The sequence below is a fragment of the Sus scrofa genome, chromosome 11 (genome assembly GCF_000003025.6).
Source record: "Sus scrofa isolate TJ Tabasco breed Duroc chromosome 11, Sscrofa11.1, whole genome shotgun sequence".
NCBI classification, from domain to species: Eukaryota; Metazoa; Chordata; class Mammalia; order Artiodactyla; family Suidae; genus Sus; species Sus scrofa.
In genome coordinates, this window is record NC_010453.5 from 67,332,397 (window position 1) to 67,352,511 (window position 20,115).

Here is a 20,115-nt window from a genome sequence, read left to right on the forward strand (position 1 = left end):
AACCGTAAAGAGAAAAACCTAAAAGCATGCCCCATCCCTAGCTGACTGCCTGCCCCTGGCAACCATCATTGTAGTAGTAATGCATCTTGTATTTTTGTTACATCCTTAACTTGTTTCATTTCCCTACGTCTGCAGCCTCTGTACTTATGTTCTTCTGAGCTTTCCAGGTTTTCAAAGAAAGAGAAGTCCTAGCTCTTTGCCTGGAACTCTGACCTCCTTTCAGATACAAAAACCAGACTCTCACATCTGAGAAGTACACGAAAAAGGTGGAGAAATGTTAGTATTTCTTTTAGAGGTTTTCTGGAAACTCCAGAGCCTGGATTTCTTAAAGGATCCAGAAAGTTATGTTTTCACCCCTTGCATTACCTATTTTTAATTTAAAAGCCTTCTGCATAAAAAATAATCTAAAAATGCCTTTTCAGGATTGAGAAGCGATGCCCATCCTCCCTACTGATTGAAAAACATTAAAAATGTTTTCTGTCAAAAGCATCTGTAAACATTTTAAATGATTTCTTTCTTTCGTTTAATGTTCTGGAGAGCCTCGGAGGTGGTTCTGGAGAAAAGCTGTGTTTCAGAAACACGGCTGAAGAGCTCTGTTTGCACACGAAGAAAATCGAGAGGCAGAAACCACGTGTGTTGCTGGGTTTTTACAAAGCCTTCACCTTTCCGTTCAAACGTTAAGCTAAATTCAATAAAATCTACTTTTCATTCTTCCTTTGGGATAATGATTTGGGGGGCCAAGGTCCGCTATCAGCTGTATTTTCATAAAGTTCACGCTCAGCAGGCTGCATGCACTTTTGAGGTTTAATTAGAGCACTGGGTCCAGAGAGAAAAGCATCCAACTAAATAAAAATAAGGAAAAGGCCCACGTGTTGCTGGAAAGGGCGCCATGCTTTTCGTGAGCGGCGGGATCTCTTTACACTTGCTTTATGCATTATCTGCCGGAGTCTCTGTCCCCGGTCTCATGGATATTTAAAGTAACAAAATGTCAAGCAAGATTTTTGTATCTCAGTCAATGGTAGACTCTTAACATTCATCCACTTTCTAACGGTAATCAGAAGGCAGTGAATTGCCCAAGGTCAAGAGCCGACACATCCTGCACTGTGATTAGCCAAATTCCCCATAAACATTTTTCCTTTTCGCACATTATGCGTTTGCAAGAAAAGCAAGCGAAATCCTCTCCTGCACGTGCCTGGGCGCGGACATGCGCATGCGCGCGCCCGGGGTCTTGGAACGAAGGAAGCCGGGCTGCTCTGTGCGAAGGACGCTGTGGTTAGAAGCGGAGCTAAATTACAGCCAAGTTGCTGAAAGGGACCATTCTCTTCCCCGCCCGAGTCAGGACTCTGAAATCCAATCTGAAGTGTGTTTAATGAGTGTTCTGGACGCTGGGGCTCAGTGCAGAGGGAACAAGGAGCACAGTGTGTCCCCGCAGACGCCGTGGCCACCCTTGGAGCCGCAGCATCGCGAGGGAAGAATTGCAGCGTTTGTGCACCTAGCAGATGGGCGGGCCTAAACATTTAGCTACCTTCTCCCAGAACGAAAGCCTTGTCCCGGCTCCCCAGACTTGGGGTTTAAATTTGTCGTTCCTGTTCTTGCTCTGCTTGGCACCTCACAGCAATGGTGATCACACAGCTGAGGCTGCCCCTCCATCCCCTGTTGGGTTTTGAGTCATTTTCCTCCTTCTCTCCCCTCCCCCTCCTCTCCCCTCTGTCTCCCACTCCCCTCTCTCTCCTTCCTTTCCTTAGACCAGGTAGAGCTGGCTGACTTCTGGGTACCGTCTTCAGGCTGGGTGTACACAGAGTCATTTAATCGTCACCAGTCTTAGGAAGTGTTTTGGTCCTGTGCCCATTTTGCAGAAGCAGCAACTGAGGCCCAAAGAGCAATGCGCTCCAGATCACATTGCCATGTAGCAGAGATAGGGGATTTGCAAGAAGGCAGGTGCCACCAGAGTTGCAGTGGTTAATGATTATATAACCCTACCTCCCCAAGTCCTCTGAGGGGCTGGAGACACAGCATGAGAAACACCTTCCCCATTCAGCTGCTGGACCTCTTAATTGAGCCTCGACACATCTCGCCTCTTGTCCTCGCTACCACCCCTTTGTCGCCTGGTCTGGTTTCTAAGAGAGTTTTCAACTGTATCTTGAAACTCTCCCAGTGACATTTTTATTTCTGCTGTGCTGCTTTTTTATTTCTAAGAGCTCTTTCTTGTGAACCAAATACTCCTTTTTATAACTTTCTGGGGTTAGGTTAGTTATAAACTCTGAGCTATATGAGGATACAAATTACAGGGTTTTTAAAAGTTTTTTTTACTCTCCCTGCATTATCGGAAGTACCTGGCGTCCTGGTTGCTGACCTTTTGGGGAGTTCGGCGGGATCTGGCTGCTTCCTCATGGCTTCCTCTCCTCTCCTCTATAATTAGACTGCAGCTTTCTCCTCTGTCATTTTCTAGAATTTGGGGGAACTCTCTCCCCTGCTAAATATTCTCTCATTTTCTCTCTTTTCGATGACTATTCCCTTTTTCATTCTTTTACTGTTTTTTTCTTAGATAACTTTTTTTGAGGGGAGGACATGCCTGCAGCCTGTGAAAGTTCCCAGGCCAGGGATTAAACCTGGGCCACAGACGCCATCCAAGACACAGCAGTGACAATGCCCAGTCCTTAACCCACTAAGCCACCAGGGAACTCCTCTTTCACTGTTATGGAAGCAGAGTTTTGGGATGGAGATAAGCTGTGTGTATTCATTCAGTCTGCCATCTTTAGCTACACGTCTCACCTTCTTTATCGTGTGTTGAGCCCAGTCTGGCTGTGGCCTTGTGCTAAAATTTTTAAGAATATCTTTATGCACCGAAAGGTGGGTTCCTGTGGAATTTCTCAAATTGCGTTGGACTTTTGCTTCACAGTTCCTTTGTGAAGATGGGGAAAAAATCCATTGCTTTCTCCAATTAGTCTACTACTTACTGAGTTTATGTGATTTTTGAGCTAGAGAAATTTCGAAAGCGAGGATGTTTATGTTATGGAATCCACTTATTGCGTTATTTTGTTACAATCTCTTTGTTCAAAAGGGACAGTGCAGACTGTGACCGCGTTGTCTCTGTCCCCAGGTGGCTAAGAGTTGGGTAACAGCACCACGGCAGGTGGCTGTATGCGTTTGCTAGAGCTGCTGTAACAACGTACCACAAGCTGGTGGCTTGAAACATGAAGAAATCTATTGTCTCTATTGCTGGAGGCTAGACGTCCAGAATCAAGGTGTCAGCAAGGCCTTGCTCCCTCCAAGGCTCTTGCATCTTCCAGCTTCTGGTGGGGGCCGTCCATCCTTGGTGTTCCATGGCTCGCAGCCAGGCCACCTGTCTGTCTCTGTCATCACACAACCTGCTCCCCGTGTGTCTCTGTCTTCACACCATCTTGGGAGGACACCAGTCCTGTGGGGTTAGGTTCTAGCCCGGTGACCTCATCTGAACTTAATCGTGTCTGCAAAGAGTGGTGTTTACAGGTACTGAAACTTAAAGCTTCACCATATCTTTTTGAGACACAATTCAGCCCATAACAGTGGGTTTGGTGTTTTTTTTTTGTTTGCTTTTTGCTTTTGTTTTTGGGTGTGATTGAGTCTCAAGCTTGCCATTATCCCCAAATGGAAATTGGAGCTGAGAGACCACTGAATGCACCAGCCCTGCCTCTCGAGGGTGCACGTGTCATTTGGTAGCAACTCACCGTGACTGGGTACCTTGCTCTCAAGGCAGAGTCTTTGCAGCATCCCCTGGTTGCTTCTTAGAAACTCAGGCCTCATCCCAACCCTCTCCAATCAGTGTCTGCATCTTATTAAGGTCTGCAGGTGGTGGGTGGGCATGCCACCTGGAGAAGCTCTGCTCTGAATCACCTCCAGCAGGATTCTAGGGAAAAATTAGCAGGGCCCCAGTGTGGACTCTGCCCTTGGGGACATGGTCATACAGCACACGGATGAGGTAGTCAGCCTTTCTATCTGGTACGTTGTAGAGATACCTTTGGGTTAGGAAATGGGACAGTCTTCTCAATGTCACTCCATTCCTCCACCATCAGTTCTATAAATTAACATTTCCCCATCGCAGGAGAAGCAACAATGGCAGAGAACTTGTGTGAGGGGCCAGGCTGTCTGCTAGGTAACTTTGTGGTCATGGTTTTATTTAATTCTTACATTGATCCTAAGGGGTCAACAGTGTCTCCAGGCCTTTCATGGCTTCATGCCCTGCGGACTGGATTGTGTCCCTGCTGCCCCACTGTGGCTGTATTTGGAATGAGGAAGCAGGTAAGATCAACGGAGGTCGTAAGGGTGGAACCCTGATCCTGTAGGATTAGGGACCTTATAAGAAGAGACACTGGTGTGTGTGTGCTCTCTGTCTGTTTCTCTCCCTCCGTCTCTCTCTCTACCACTCTCTCTCTCTCTCTCTATCATAGGACTTAGCATATATACTAATTTAGCTGGTTTATGGTCTAACCCTTGCTTGGAGAGAGACACTTGTCGTACTGATTTCCATTCCCTAGGCCCCTAGCACAGGGCCTGCCTGTGACTACTTGGTAGATGGAGCCCAGGCTTCCTAAGCCAACAAAGTTATTACTGCCTCGCCCCACCTGGTCAAAACTGCCCGAGGGCCAGAAGGAAGTCTGCAGTGTACATGACACGCTGAGATCAGACGTGTTGGAGGTTAGTGGGTTATGGAAACCTGAATAGTATTCTCATAGGCATTAGGGTAGGAAGAAGAGAGCCAGGGCCTTTGAGAGAAGCCCTTCCTTCCCCGCTGCTGGAGAAAAGCACGCCCTGATTGTCATGGTTACCGTAATCCCAAGCCAGGAAAAAAAAAAAAAAAAAAAAACCTTTCAGAAACAGCTCTCAGAAACCTCAGCAGATGCACATTTTGTGAACTTGGTCAAATGTTGTCGATGTCTTTATAGATTTCTATGCGCTGATTTCAGAGAGGCAGGCTTTAGCTTGTATTAAGTAGGGTGGATCCTTTGTTCAGCCCCTTTGAGGAGGTGGGCAAAGGGAGTAGAGCTTATTTCCAACCCAGAAAGAATTGTCTTTATTCTTTCAGAGGAGACAGAAAATACTTCCTCATGAAACCCGAAGGCACAGACATATTTTAAAGGCACAATAAACCAAAGCAACGTGGAGTCACAATTTTGAATAGCTTGACGCTCTGGGTGAATGTTGCTGCTATTTATTCATTCAGTGCCGAGTTCGCAGACACTCCCGAAAAATGTAAACCTCCTCCTAAAATTTAATGTTACAGGAGTTCATGAAAAGCCTATTCAAAGTGGAGAGAGCGGTGGGGACACACGGTGAGCAATCAGCCACCGTATTTGGGCATGAGATTAAAATGCAGATGCCTCTTGGAGTGTAATTAAAAGTAGCCAATAAGAACCAAGAGACAAAAATTTGGTTATGTGGTTTCCCTAAGTACTGGTTTGTTCTCCAAAATATAACCTGGAATTACTATTTGGTGTCTTTTCTGTAAGGAGTACACGTCTGGAATATTTTAATCAAGACCCGCCATGTGTGGGGTTGGCCAGACTCTTAGTTTCTTGGAGTCTATGGGAGTCTCAGAGGTTCCTAAGACCCCTTTCATGTGAAACCATTAGGAACATAAAGAGGTTTTGAGATGATGCCTAAGTTTGTACTGGGGAAATAACAATTCAAAAAAAATAAATAAATGATGCCTAAGGTATTTGGTTTCCCTTCCTCATGTGATAGTTTGTGCAGCCATAAATATAAGCATGTGCGCTGTGTGTGTGTCTTACGTAGGCTGCTCTCTGAGAAAAATACCTTTAACAGATGCATTTTCCTGAGCATCTCTTCTTTGCGCTCTGTTGGCTTCATCTGTGCTGTTGCCACGTTCCCCCACCTTCAGACGTTACTACCTCATTTATAGGTTTGTTGCAGCCACAAAGGCCTCGTGGATTTATAGCTGGGGAACCCGATCACCTGTCCGGTGCAAAGACCGCCCCCGATGCATTTATCGTTCCTTCCAACGTTGTTCATATTTTGCTTTTTTTTCTTTTTTGCCAGACACTTCAAAGAGCCCTTTGTGCTGGGACATATTAACAGCACTTTAGTCCACACACGCGATTATGCACTCATTCTTCCCATGTGTAAGGCTCTTTCGCAGCCACTCAGCTTGAGCTGGGGTCCTACCCTCAGTATTTTCTAAGATCTAAGGTAAAGGAAGTAGATTCGCTATTTGCTTGTTCTTAAAAATACTTGCAACAGATTCTCCTGTCGTGATCCTCCTCAGTCATAGAGAGACGTGAACAACAGCCTCAGTTCCTTTTTAATTTTTGCTTGTTTTCCTGCATTTTGGGGTAAAAATAAACATTTTTAGCCAATTTTAAGTGTACCTCTCAGAGGCATGAAGTACATTCACGGTCTTATGCGACCATCGCCACCATCCGTTTTACACTCTGTGGTGTGATTTTATTTGATTTTATTGTTTTATTTATTTATTGTCTGTTTAGGGCCACACCTGTAGCCTATGGAGGTTCCCAGGCTAGGGGTCCAATTGGAGCTGTAGCTGCCGGCCTGCACCACAGCTTATGGCAACGCTGGATCCTTAACCCATGGAGTGAGGCCAGGGATTGAACCTGTGTCCTCACAGATACTAATCAAGATTCGTTTGTGCTGAGCCATGATGGGAACGCCTGTGGTGTGATTTTAAACAGAATTACTTTTTTTAAAAAAATTTGATCGTGGTATAGTTGATTTACAATATTGTCTTAGTTTCAGGCATGCAGCAAAGTGAATCAGTTATATGTATATATCTACATATACATTAAACAGAATTACTTTTAATGTGAAGTTCAAAAAGCCTCATTGGAGTCAAGTGTAGAGAAATGACCTCTGAACCGATGGCAGAAAGCCACTCTTTGAAGGAAAGGGGGGGGGGGTAATTTTTCTTAAAGAGTGAGGATAAACTCTTCTCTTGCTTCCCTTCTCTGAGATGCTCTCTCTGAAGCAGAACTTAGCCCTGGGAGTATGGCTAAACCGGGACACTTCTATGCCAATTCCTAAAAGAAAGGGGATCAGGTCCCTGGACGCTGCTGTCGTGATGTCTGGAAGCATTTTAGGCCATAGCTGCCTGCTGTACCTTGTAATGCTAATGCTGTCTCCATCCACCCATGAAATGGTCACGTAGTAACTGCAGTTCAGCCCTTAGAAGTTCTTTCTAGCAATGCTGCCTACTGGCTTTCCTTGTATCCTGAATATACAGCGTTCAAGGCGAATGCATACAATGCATTAAAGACTCCTATCGTACAGATGCATTTTAGGAGCTATAGTTTCATTCAAACTCTAACTCCTCCCTGTATAAAAATTTGAGTTCCGGAGTTCCCGTCGTGGTGCAGTGGTTAACGAATCCGACTAGGAACCATGAGGTCGCGGGTTCGGTCCCTGCCCTTGCTCAGTGGGTTAACGATCCGGCGTTGCCGTGAGCTGTGGTGTAGGTTGCAGACGCGGCTCGAATCCCGCGTTGCTGTGGCTCTGGCGTAGGCCGGTGGCTACAGCTCCGATTCAACCCCTAGCCTGGGAACCTCCATATGCCGCGGAGGCGGCCCGGGAGATAGCAACAACAACAACAAAAAGACAAAAAGACAAAAGACAAAAAAAAAAAAAAAATTTGAGTTCCATCAAAAAGCTATTTTGCAGCAAAGATTTGTACAAAATTATAAATTTTAAGGCAAGTTTTAAGGCTTGCAACCAGGCTTCTATCACTTACTAACTAGATTCCAAGCATCTATTTCCAGCCTCTTATTACTACCGAAATAAGCTCGGGATGGTCACAGAAATCTGCTGACTCAGCAAAGGCTCTGATTCACATGGTAGCCTGACCTCTCCTCGGAGTGTCTATAAATTGCTTAGTTGGACTTCATTCCATAAAGGCATCCACTGTGTATTGATTTTTTTACTTGTTTAGACTCCTGGTGTTGAATTGGAGTCTCAGTTCCCAGACTCTGTAAATCTAGATGAAGTTATCAAGTTCACTTAGTTCCAGGAATTCTTTGGGAAACGTGAGTGCCTGCCAGCTGGTCAGATAATGGGTGGTTCATTTTGTAACAAATAGAAAATGTCAAGAATTGTGAGAAAGACGTATAGGGAAACTGGAAAGTGGTCTTCTCTCTCTCTCTCTCTCTCTCTCTTTTTTTTTTTTTTTTTTTTTTTAGGGCCATACCCAAGGCATATGGAGGTTCCCAGGCTAGGGGTCTAATCAGAGCTGAAGCTGCCAGCCTACGCCACAGCCCACGGCAACACCAGATCTGAGCTGCATCTGTGACCTACACCACAGCTCAGAGCAATGCCAGATCCTTAACCCACTGAGCAAGGCCAGGTATCAAACCCTCATCCTCCTGGATCCTAGTTGGGTTCGTTACTGCTGAGCCCCTACGGGAATGTCCGTCCCCAAAGTGGTCTTCTCTTAAATCTTCTGATACCAGAATTCTGCCAAACCTTCTCAGCACCTGGCCCATCTTGACCGTGCTCTTACTGGCCTCTGCTGATTTTACTGAACAGAGAGGAGGGCCTCCAGCAAAGAGCTGCGCCTAAGTGATTCACAGGGCCCAGTGGGTGTGAGAACTTGAACCCAGGGCCCTATGGGCCTGCCTGGTGCATTCCCAACTGCTGTCCACATGGCCAAGGGCACACTGTTGGGCCAAAGAGGTGGGAAATGAGACCAGTGACCCATAATCCCTGGAGTTGGTCACACTGGGTACATGCAGGTGTGTGTGTGTGCACAGGATGGGGTGGGGGGCACGTGTCAGACAAGAATGGAGCTGACACACCATCACATGTTACTCTCGCTGTGCGCGCGAGTGAAATGACTCTCCCATTTACCCTTGAACGAGGCATTCAAGTCTAGAGCCTGGAGAGTTTGGGGTTATCCGTGGAGAACACTGCATGCCCTTCGATAGCTGTGAATATCTGCTGGATTTCAGCGATGAGGAATATGGGAGTATAAAGTGGTGCCTACAAAAAAGATGCTGGACACTAAAGCATCTTTGACGGCTCCTCAGGTCTCGCTGTTGGGCAGCCTGATGGACGTGCCCTTCCTTGTACTTGTCAGGCTCTGACTCCTCTGTCGCTTCGTTTCCTGGGTGACTAATTGGTTCCTAAATTGCTCTGCTCTTATCAGAGTGGAGGTGAAAGTATTAAACCCGTAACTGGAGACCGCGATGTCCTTGAAACATTTTTCCCGCCGCGTTTGATCTGTGTGGTGGAATTGGACCCATTTTGTTAGAGGGTCATTAAGAATCTATCAGATAGTGAGAAACCAAGACATAGGATTCTCCGCTCTTGAGGGGAGAAATTGGCCTCTTCTGTGTCCTCTCCCCTTTGCCTATAGATTCAGTGCATAGAAGCTGGGTGTGTCGTATTGATTCCCGTAGACGACGAGTGACCAGGTGCTTTGCTGAGCCCATGGGAATATAAAGGCGAACAAGTCGCCCAGCATTTCATTGACGAGACAGACACAGAGCTACTTAACTACATATCATACAGTAGAATGAATCATTGTATTCATTCAGGCTTTCCACTTCCGCAGAAGGGCATGGGATCATGAGTTGAAAACTTATGTCCATGCAAGACGGCACACACATATTTATAGCGTCTTTATTCATAATTGACAAACCTTGGAAACCAAGATGCCCCTCAGCAGGTGAAGAGGCAGAGAAGCTGTGGTCCGTCCACACAGTGGTGTGTGATTCCGCAGTAGAAACAAATGGACTGTCGCACCCTGACAAGGACGGAGGCACCTTAAATGCAGATCACTAAGTGAAAGAAGGAAAGTCTACACACTAGGAGGTCCCATCATGGTGTAGCAGAGATGAATCCGACTAGGAACCATGAGGTTGCAGGTTTGATCCCTGGCCTCGCTCAGTCGGTTGAGGATCTGGTGTTGCCATGAGCTGTGGTGTAGGTTGCAGACACGGCTCCTCGGATCCTGCATGGCTGTGGCTGCAGCGTGGGTCGGCAGCTGTAACTCTGATTGGACTCCTAGCCTGGGAACTTCCATGTGCTGCGGGTGTGGCCCTAAAAAGCAAAATAGATAAATAAATGTCTACATACTGTATGAGTCCAACCATATGACACTGTGGACGAGACAGAGGCAACACCGTAGAGACCGTAAAAAGATCTGGGGTTCCAGTGGGTGTAAGAGGGAAGGGGGAGGGGAGGGCGGAGTAGGTGGATTTTTAGGCTGGTGAAACGTCCCCTGTGTGATCCTGCTTCGGTGGCTGTATTACATTATGCCTTTGTCCTAAGCCATAGAACCATGCAACGCAGAGTGAATTCGAATTAAACCCTGGACTCTGGTTGATGGCAGTGTATCAGTGTCGGCTCAACAACTGTGGCAAATGTAGCACACCGATGCAACACCCTAGTAATAGGGGATGTTGAGTGTGCTGGGGAGAGATGTCTGGGAACTCGGCATGCATTTCCTGCCCCATTTTCTAGAAAGTGACAGCTGCTCTAGAAAAAAGTGTTATTATTTTTAAATCTTATTTTATTGAAGTACAGTTGCTTTACAATGTTGTGTTAATTTCTCCTGTGCAGCAGAGCGATTCAGTTGCATATATGTATATACATATATATAGACACATGTGTCTGTACATTATTTTTCGTATTTGTTGCCATTATGGTTTAATAGGATATTGACCATAGTTCCCTGTGTATACAGGAGGACCGTGCTGTTTATCTAGTCCATATATAATAGTTTGCATCTGCTAACCCCCAACTCCCAGTCCATCTCGCCCCCATCCGCTTCCCCCCTGGCAACCACAAGCCTGCGCTCTGTGTCTGTGAGTCGGGGCTTCTGTGGTGTAATTAGGTTCCTTATTTTAGATTCCACATGCATGTGATACCTTATGGTATTTGTCTGTTATTTTTTTTAAAGAGGGCGAGTGCCTGGGATTGGGGTAGGGAGGAGATGGCAGCATCTTTGCGTGAGAGCAGGGAGCCAGCGGTGTGCCCGGGGCTGGTGGCGAGCTGCTGCTGATTTGGGAACCGAGAGGCTTCCTGGGGTGGGAGCTGCGGTTTCTTTCCATGGCTGCCTGTCTCAGCCTAACTCTTGCTGTTTCTCTTCCCAGCAAAGAGCCCCCGGGAAAGTGCTGCTGGACGCAGTGTGCAACCACCTCAACCTCGTGGAAGGAGACTATTTTGGCCTCGAGTTTCCCGACCACAAAAAGATCACGGTAGGTGACGTCCGTGGGATGCTGGGTTGCACTGTCTGCCCGACTCAGGAGAGGTAAATAATTGGGCCCTTCCTTGGCCATACAGACCTGTACACCGGGAAGAGTACCCCGAAACCCCTTGGTGGTCTGATTTTGAAAGCAACGTGTGCATCTGATTAGCGAGGTCAAAGGGAAGAGACGGCAAAGACTGTTTCCCTCTCACCCTTTCCCTCCACCTCTTCCTCCAGCGCACACCCTTCCCAGCGCTTTGTGTGTCCTTCGGTACCCAGACATGTTTGTGAAACCTGATACTATAAGGAAACAATACGCAATGCCCTGTATCCATCCACGCACTGTTCATTTATCCTGGAGGTTTCTCTTTTTCAGCAAGTTAGAATCTATTTCCTTCCTCTTCACGTTTGCTGCTCTTCCACTGAATGGATGTGTGTGACTTACCGCCTTTGCTGTAAAGGATGGAATACTTAGGCTGTACTCCATCATTTGCTGTTATAGACAATGCATGTGCCAGTGAACATACTGGCACGTGTGCATGTGCATTCACGGCCAAGGGTTTCTTTGGGTAGTTCAGATCCAAAGGCATGGAAATGGGTCGTCCATGGGTTCGAGCATGTTCAAGCTTGCTGAGTATGTCATGTTGTTTTTGAAAAAGATTTAGCTGATTTGAACCCAAAATATAGCACAGAGCTTACTGTTCCTTCTCTTTTGGCTGATGTACTTTCTTGAGGCTTTATCCAAGTCTACCTCTTCTTAGACACCCTTTTAGGGTAGAAATTCCTTGACTGCTTTTCTCTTTATCCTTTCACTCAGTACCTATGGAATGCCTGGAACTTTCATTGGCTGCCGCACTGGGGACCCAGCAGTGGCGGTGTTGATAGAGGGGGTAGATTTATAATCCAGGTGGGGCGTCACGTTGAGTTAGCAGCCAGTTCAGGACATGTGGCAGGTGGTCCTCTAGACCTGGGGCGTTGGGTGGGGGGTGGGGGCAGCAAACGACATTTCTGTTCATGAAATCTTCCCAGATGCTTTGAAACGGAGTCCTCTGAGGCCAGTAGGCATTGATCTGGTAGAATGTTCCAGAAAGCAAATGGGCGGTGAGGAACCTGCCAAGACTGAATGTTAGAGGTGGGAGAGGAGGGCTCTGCTGAAGGAAGTGGGAGAGAAAACGCTGAAAGGGGAGCCGGAAGCCAAATCTCTCTTGAAGGGCTTTTATTACTATTGCTGTTCAGTAGAAAGAGAATGTGAGCCACAAGCTTAATTTCAGCTTTTTCTAGTAATTAAGTTTTAAAAAAATAAGTTTTTAGGAAGTGAAATTAATTTATTTAATATGATTGAATACACCCTATATCGTTATCATTTCAACATGTAATTTGCACCAAAATCTATGAATAAGAGGTTTTCCATGTTTTTCATGCTAAGTCACTGAACCAGATACGTATGTGACATTCTTAGCCTGTCTCAGTTGAGATCAGCTGTATTTCAGGTGCTCAGTGGTCACGTGTAGCCAGTGGCCTAGTTCTATACCAAGCTCATGTGTTCGTGTGTCTGGGAAGCTGCTGATGCCTTTTTCTTTTTTAAATAAACAGCCACACATGTGGCATATAGAAGTTCCCGGGCTAGGGGTCAAATCAGAGCTGTACCTGCAGGCCAATGTCATAACCACAGCAATACCAGATCTGAGCCACGTCCGTGACCTACACCACCCCAGATCCTTAACCCTCTGAGGGAAGCCAGGGGTTGAACCTGCATCTTCACAGAGACAACATCAGGTCCTTAACCCACTGAGCCACAACAGGAACTCCTGTTAATGCATTTTAAAGGGGGTGGGGTATGGTCTGATTTATGGTTTTAAAAAAGAACTGTCAGAGTTTCTGCTGTCGCTCAGCGGGTTAAGAACCCAACTAGTATCCATGAGGATGTGGGTTTGATCCCAGGCCTCGATCAGTGGGTTAAGGATCCAGCGTTGCCGTGGGCTGTGGTGTAGGTCACAGATGCAGCCTGGATCCCATGTTGCTATGGCTGTGGTGTAGGCTGGCAGCTCAGCTCCGGTTTGACCCCTTGCTGCCAGTATGGCCCTAAAAAGCAAAAAATTAATAAAAATATAAATGAGAACTGGGGAGTCACCAAATTGGAATTGGTCGAGAGGAGTCAGGAGAGCTTTGGGGGCTCACAGTATCAGGTTGGAGAGGGTGCTGGCTGGAACTAATGCAGAGCTGAGGGGGTGGCTGGGAGGAACTGGTCATGCACCTAAAAATGGGCACAAATGGTGTTTTCTTGCCACACTGCCACCTCCAAACTCTCTGTGCCATTTGCTTGTTCTCGCATTCCATCAAAGCTTCCCAAACTCTCGGTCCTGGTCTGGTGTGGCAGCTGACCCCTGACAGGCCACATCTCATTCCACGTTCATTTACTCACCTGTCCATTATTTGGTGCCCACACTGCATCCAGCATCACACTTCCTGCGGTGGAGGGCACATGATATGAAGGGACAGATGGCAGGTAATCCATACAATCAGTAGAAGTGCAGGTGCAGGAAGGTTGATGAGAGAACAAATAGTTATAGGATGGAGCAAGTTCAATGCAACATTGTTTCATAAATATTTTATGTTCCAATAATGATTCCCAGCAGCTTTCCTGACTCTGGAGTTGCCTTACTAAACCATACATCGGCGGCCCTGAGGGTAATGAGACTCTGAGGATTGTTTCCTATCTGGGTCAGCCAGTTAGCTAATGGCAGAGCTAGAATGCTAACCACATTCTCTGACGTCAAGTTCAGTGCCTTTTGTTTTGACCATGGGTGTTTTTGTTTGTTTTTTGAACTAGAATTTATAGACCTGTCGAATCTTTTGGAGTGCCTTCAGGGCTGACTTGTATCAAGTTTTGTCAGTCTTGGGTTTTATGATTTCACCATTTCTTTCCTGTATTGTTTAGGAGTAGGTTCAACTGCGAAATTCGGTCAACCCACTCACAATGACTTAAATAGATATTGTTTCAGGTAATGCAAATAAAGCCACTGCCGGAGCGCTTACTGTGCGCCAGGCTGTTCCAGTTCTCAGGAACACAGCAGTGAAGGTGGCCCACATTCTACAGCAGACATCAGCGGCCTTTCCTTGTAAAGGGCCAGTGAGTGACTGCTGTCATGGACTTTGCAAGCCATGGGGTCTCTACTGCAGATCATCAGATCTGCCCTTGTGGTGTAAATGAATGGGCATGGGTTTGTCCCAATAAAACTTTATTTATAAAATAGGAAGCCGTCATATGCTCCAGGAAGTAACAGCTCTCTGTAAGTCACTATGATAGGTTTACATGCGCTGTTTCATGTATTGCTGCTCATTCATTCCAGCCCATTACACCTCCTCTTTTTATAGCCATAATTTTTATTGCTTCGAAGGCAGAGCTAAATTCGACAATGCAAAGTGTGTTGTCAACGCAGAACAGGCTGATTACATTCATTCTGCGCTTGAACACCTGTCCATGCTGGGCGTGTGCACGACTGCACCTGCCAGAGGTGCCTGCAGGTCCGAGACCTCCCCACCCACTTGTGCTGCACTGTTCCGATCTGCAGTTATATAGGACGTTGACTGTGTGGATTGCTGCCATCCACGCTGAGGACTGAGTCAGCATAAGAGAGACACACTGCGTATTGTGGGAGGGGCGGGAGGGTGGGGACTTCGAGCAAAGCGAGGCTAGCTGCAGGATTTTCCCAAGAGAGAATTGCCCCAGCCTGGCACCTGTCTGTGACACGAGATGGCCTTATGGAGCCCAGGGGCCCGGCTGGTCTCCCCCTCTGTCTTCCGGTGAGGAAGCTAAAGCTTAAAGAGGTTAAGTCATTTTTTGGAGTTCCCGTCGTGGCGCAGTGGTTAACAAATCCGACTAGGAACCATGAGGTTGCAGGTTCGATCCCTGGCCTTGCTCAGTGGGTTAAGGATCCGGCATTGCCGTCAGCTCTGGTGTAGGTCGCAGACGCGGCTCTGATCCCGCGTTGCTGTGGTGTAGGCTGGCAGCTACAGCTCCGATTCGACCCCTAGTCTGGGAACCTGAATATGCCAGGGGAGCAGCCCCAGAAAAGACACACACACACACAAAAAAAGAGGTTAAGTCATTTTCATGAAGGGCACACAGCTCAGCAATGGGGGGAAGGGGATTCGGGTTCACAGCTGCCTTAAATGCTCTCAGGGACCCTTCTCCTCTAATTCTATCTCTCTGTTTTGCTCTTTGTCAGTTTGCATTCACAACCTGAAAGCTAATTTCATATAATTTAAAAATCAAGTTGTGACAAGATTGACCCGTGATCTTAGGTGTCAGTGACCAGAAGAGGGTACACGGAGGGCCTCTGCAGTCCTGGCCGTGTTTTGTTTCCTGATCTCAGAGCTAATTTCCTGGGTGCTGTTTGTCCAAATTCAGCGTGCTATTCAGTAAGGTATTCAGCATGTTGATACCCTGGGCACTTATAACACGGGAGTGTGTACACTCACACACACACACGCGCGCGTGCGCGCACATTGTCTTCAATAAAATGTACCCCCCAAAACACAGTAATATAAAATCACTCAGGGGCAGAAATAATGAGCAGAAAGCACCCACAGGCTGGCTGAAGGGTCTGCTTTGGGAGAGGCGGGATCGAGTGATAAACCGAGCGAGCCCCACTCAGGTGGGAGAGGGAAACGCGAGCTGGAGTTCAGATCTGCTCTCAGCTAGACTTGCTCCAGAATTTCCCATTGCAGCACAGGGTCTTGGTCTTCTTGGATTCTGACGGTGCTGGCTCCTCAGTGGGGGGCCATGTCATAGCAGTGGGTCAGGCTGCTGACCCCCAATCCCCACTCCCGCTTTGCCTCTTTGCAACAGGGAGCTGGGCAGGCAGCTGGCCTTCCTGAGCCTTATTTTGCTTGCAGGTAAAATGGGGACATGAATGCCCCCTCGTGTTTGAGGGGGTTTTTTGGTGGAGAAACCACACCTGCGGCCTATGGAAAGTTCCCAGGCTAGGGGTCAAATCGGAGCTGCAGCTGCTGGCCTAGGCCACAGCCACAGCAATGGGGGATCCGAGCTGCCTCTGCGACCTACATCACAGCTCACAGCAGTGATGGGTCCTCAACCCACCGAGCAAGGCCAGGGATCGAACCCACAACTTCATGGTTCCTAGTCAGATTCGTCTCCGCTGCACCATGGCGGGACCTCCCCACTCATCTTGATGGACATTTCAGTTTCTCCCCCCTTGCTTGTTGGGAATCATGCTGCAATGAACACAGATGTGTTTCCATTATTATTTTTAATACTCTTGTTGTGATAATTACCTCTGCCAGACGCTGGGCGGCTGTTCACTTAGCTGACAAACCAACAGGAAGCATGGTTGGTCTCCAAATGCCCAGACATGAGCTGTCACAACTGGTTTTGCCCATCGGTTGTTCAAACCAGTTGTTCCCCCAAGGTCCCTGGCATGCAAGCCAGTGGACCTTTGTCCCCAGGTAGTAAGTTCAGGCAGACAGCTTTGCAGCTCAGCTCTCCACCCCCTTCTCTCCATTTCTATCATGTCAATAGCCCACATCAGAGCATTCTTCATAGGAAGGGTTTGAAAAATCTTTCTAGGTCTAAGATGTGTTTCTCAAGATTGGAAATAAACTAGTGATAATTAGTAAGCACTTGTGTTTCTACCCTCAATTAGACGTGTCCCATGGCTTGTCACTTAATAGAGTTGATTGCTGTATTTATGTGTAAGCCGGGCCTGCGTTGTCCTTGAGTCCAGGCTGCTGTCCCTGTGGATGGCCCCACAGGAGCAAGAAGTCTCTTAATCAGCTCCCCTCCCCACCCCTGATTGGGCTTCTTGTGGCAGAGATGCTATGGATCCTAGGAATCCAGACTCTGTACTTAATAGCTAGAGGCGGAAGGCTAGCAAAAGCCTAGAGAGGTGTCAGGTTGCCGTGGCTGTGAACTTGGAGCTCGCTGTCCTTGAGCTTCTGCTGGGTGCCGTGGACTCGGCTATAAATGTCAACGCACCTCGTTTGTTCTTCACATTGGAGGTCGGCAAAAAAGAGCCAGACAGTAAATTTGTTAGGCTTTGCAAGCCGTGCTGTTTCTATGGCAACCACTCAGCTCTGCCCCTGCAGCGCAGAGCAGCCGTGGACAAAGTAAAATGAGAGTGGTCAGGTTCCAATAAAACTTTATCGGCATGGGTATTTGAATTTTATAGAGTTTTCCCAAGTCATGAAATACATGGCTACTTTCGATTTTTTAATTTTTTTCCCCTAATACTTAAAAATGTGAAAGCCAGTCTTTGCTCTTGGGCTGTAGCAAAACAGGCTATAGGCTAGATTTGGCCCATGGGCCTTGGTTTACCAATCGCTGCTTTATAACTGTCCCCGAGGTAGGTATTTTATCATCCACGTGTTATAGTGAGCGGGTGGCATATGAAGTGGATGGTCGGGTTTCTGACCCGGAGTCACACGCAGACCTGACTCAGGGAGTCTGAGTTCTTGCTGCTTCACTTGCTGCCCTAGCTCACTTCACCCGCATCAAAGAGCCACACACACCCAGCCAGCAGAGATAGGGGTCTGTGTATGATTTATCTGTCTCATGGGCCTGTCGAGAGTGGGAGCAGCTCGGTATTACAGCCTGTAAATCTCTGTTTAAATATTTGCTTTGTCACTTAGCAGTTGGGTGGATTCTGGACTTCTTTGATTTTGTACTTTATCTGAAAAAAAAAATGGAATTAATAAATGTTTTACAAAGTTTTCATGGGGATTCATTCAGGTTCTTTACAATAATGAGCCCAGCCGGCTGCCTGGCATAACCATCATTCAGGTACCTGTTGTATTTTATTCTTGCATTCGAGCTCAGAAACCAGTGAAGCTGGCCTACCAATCTTTATAAAAGCGCCAGTGCTCAGTGACCTGTGAAACGATCCTGGGTTTTGTATAAATACATGCTGATCAAGCCTGGGAAGAAAATTGGCATCTCTTCACTCACTTGATAATCTTCTTGACGCCCGAAATAGAAGTTTTGCCACTGCAGGCGTTGGAGCTTGGGCAGCCTTAACGAAATACATAGGCGGGGTGGTGTGAACAAGGGACATGTAATTTGCTCAGTGTTGAAGTCCAAGGTCATGGTGTCAGTGTGATCGAATTCTGGTGAGGATGCCCTTGGCCTATAGACAGCCACCTTCTCACTGTCCTCAGACAGCAGCAAGTGAGATCTTGTCCTCTTGTAAGGCCACAGTCCTGCTAGATCACGGCCCACCCATGTGACCTCGCTGAACCTCAGTTACCCTCTAAAGATCCTCTCTGTAGATAGAATCACATTAGAGGTTAAGCTTCGACGTGGGGATGTAAGGGACACAATTTAGCCCCAGCAGTGAGCCTGCTTTCTAGGGGCTTGAGGTCACAGAAACCACAGCTCCTTGGGATGACAGATGTCCCTTTCCAGTGGTTTCCCAGCTCCCTCTGGGGTCAGACAGGCTTAGCTGTAGCCTCCCAACCTTGCTTCTCCCTGGGGACCTGTGGGCACCTGAGACCCGGAGGGGCTCTTTATGGACCAGGCCAGGCGTGAAGGATACACAGTTTTGCAGACCTGAGAACAGATGAACGTTCGGGAAGCCAGCAGAGGTGGGGAGTGGAGCAGCCCCATGGTTGCATCTGACAGTGGCTGTGTTGACAGCAGGGCACTGAGGAAGCAAAGCTTTCTTCCAACTCCGAGTCAAGGGGAAGGGCAAATCAGTCACTGGGAAAATGCAGCTATGGAAATGTTCCATTTCTTAAGCTGGAGGGAAGGTATATGGGATTTTGGTTGTTATTTTGTTAATTCATAAGCTTCATCTTCTAGAGCAGTTTTAAGTTTACAAAAAAACTAAGCAGAAGGTGAAGTGAGGTCTCTATGCTTGATCCCCATGTATACAGGGTCCCCTGTTATTACCATTGGACATTAGTGAGATGCACACATTACAGTTGATGAGGCACTATCATTACATCCTTATTCACAGTCCCAAGTTCACATGAGGGTTCATTCTTTGTGTTGTACAGTCAATAGATTTTGCCAAATGTATACTGACATAGATCCACCGTTACAGTATCATAGAGGAGCATTGCACTGGCCTGAAAATCCCCTCTACTCCATGTGTTGAGCCCTCTCCCCTTTCAGAGCCCCTGGGAGCCAGTGATCTTTTCCTTCAGTGTTTTTGTGTTTTCTATGTTTTTGTTGCTTCCCCATCTGGGGCCTTGCTGACTGAAAAGAGACTGCCCTTCTCAGTGCTATCAGATTCTTAGAGATAGCAGATGTTTCCTCCACAGGCTTACATCCCATATGCAAATGAAACAATCCAGAGCCCATGTTCTGAACCACCTCCTCTGTTTGGCTCTTAGGCTGCAGGAGACAAGATTTCTCTGCCTTAATCATCCCAGGGCCCCAGGTATCATCCAGCTAGAGACAGTGCTACACTGCAGAGCCCACTAAGGTAACTCAAGCTAGCCAGTCCTTAGCAGCTTACCGTGGCTTACCTTGTCTTTCCCCATGGAAATCACAGTAAAGTCTCCTGTTCATGCTTCCTCCTCACCCTTTCTGCCTTCTGACCGACCTGGTGCTTCCCCATGTGGCCCGGCATGGTGTGACAGGTCTCCTCCTCTTGGAAATCATGATAATAAACTATCTTTTCAAAGGCAGTTATCTCCAAACCTATTGGCCCCACCATATCTGAATAATGAAGCCTGTATCTTAAATAATTGGGTTCAAAATATACATGAAATAGGTTTCTAAAATAGATAGTCTTTTGCTCAGTTGATTAAGGATCCAGCATTGCTGTGAGCTGTGGTGTAGGTTGTCCAAACCCAAGATCCCTCATAAAAATAGCTACTTAGCAAAAATCAAAAACCTGCAGACACAGACTACATTTATGGTAAAACTAAGTATCAGCGTGTAAGCCCTGGATCCC

General features: G+C 47.1%; 1 protein-coding gene across 7 annotated transcripts in view; it reads left to right on the forward strand.

The window, feature by feature from the left end:
- FARP1 (FERM, ARH/RhoGEF and pleckstrin domain protein 1) overlaps positions 1-20,115 on the forward strand; it is a 312,926-nt gene that overhangs the window by 187,775 nt on the left and 105,036 nt on the right. For all 7 annotated transcript variants that reach the window (XR_002336570.1, XM_021065374.1, XM_021065376.1 and 4 more), the window contains one exon: positions 11,100-11,204. Coding sequence is in view for 6 of the 7 variants with exons in the window: in XM_021065374.1 (XP_020921033.1) it covers positions 11,100-11,204 (105 nt within the window). In the remaining variant the exon portion in view is untranslated. The remainder of the gene's footprint in view (positions 1-11,099; positions 11,205-20,115) is intronic.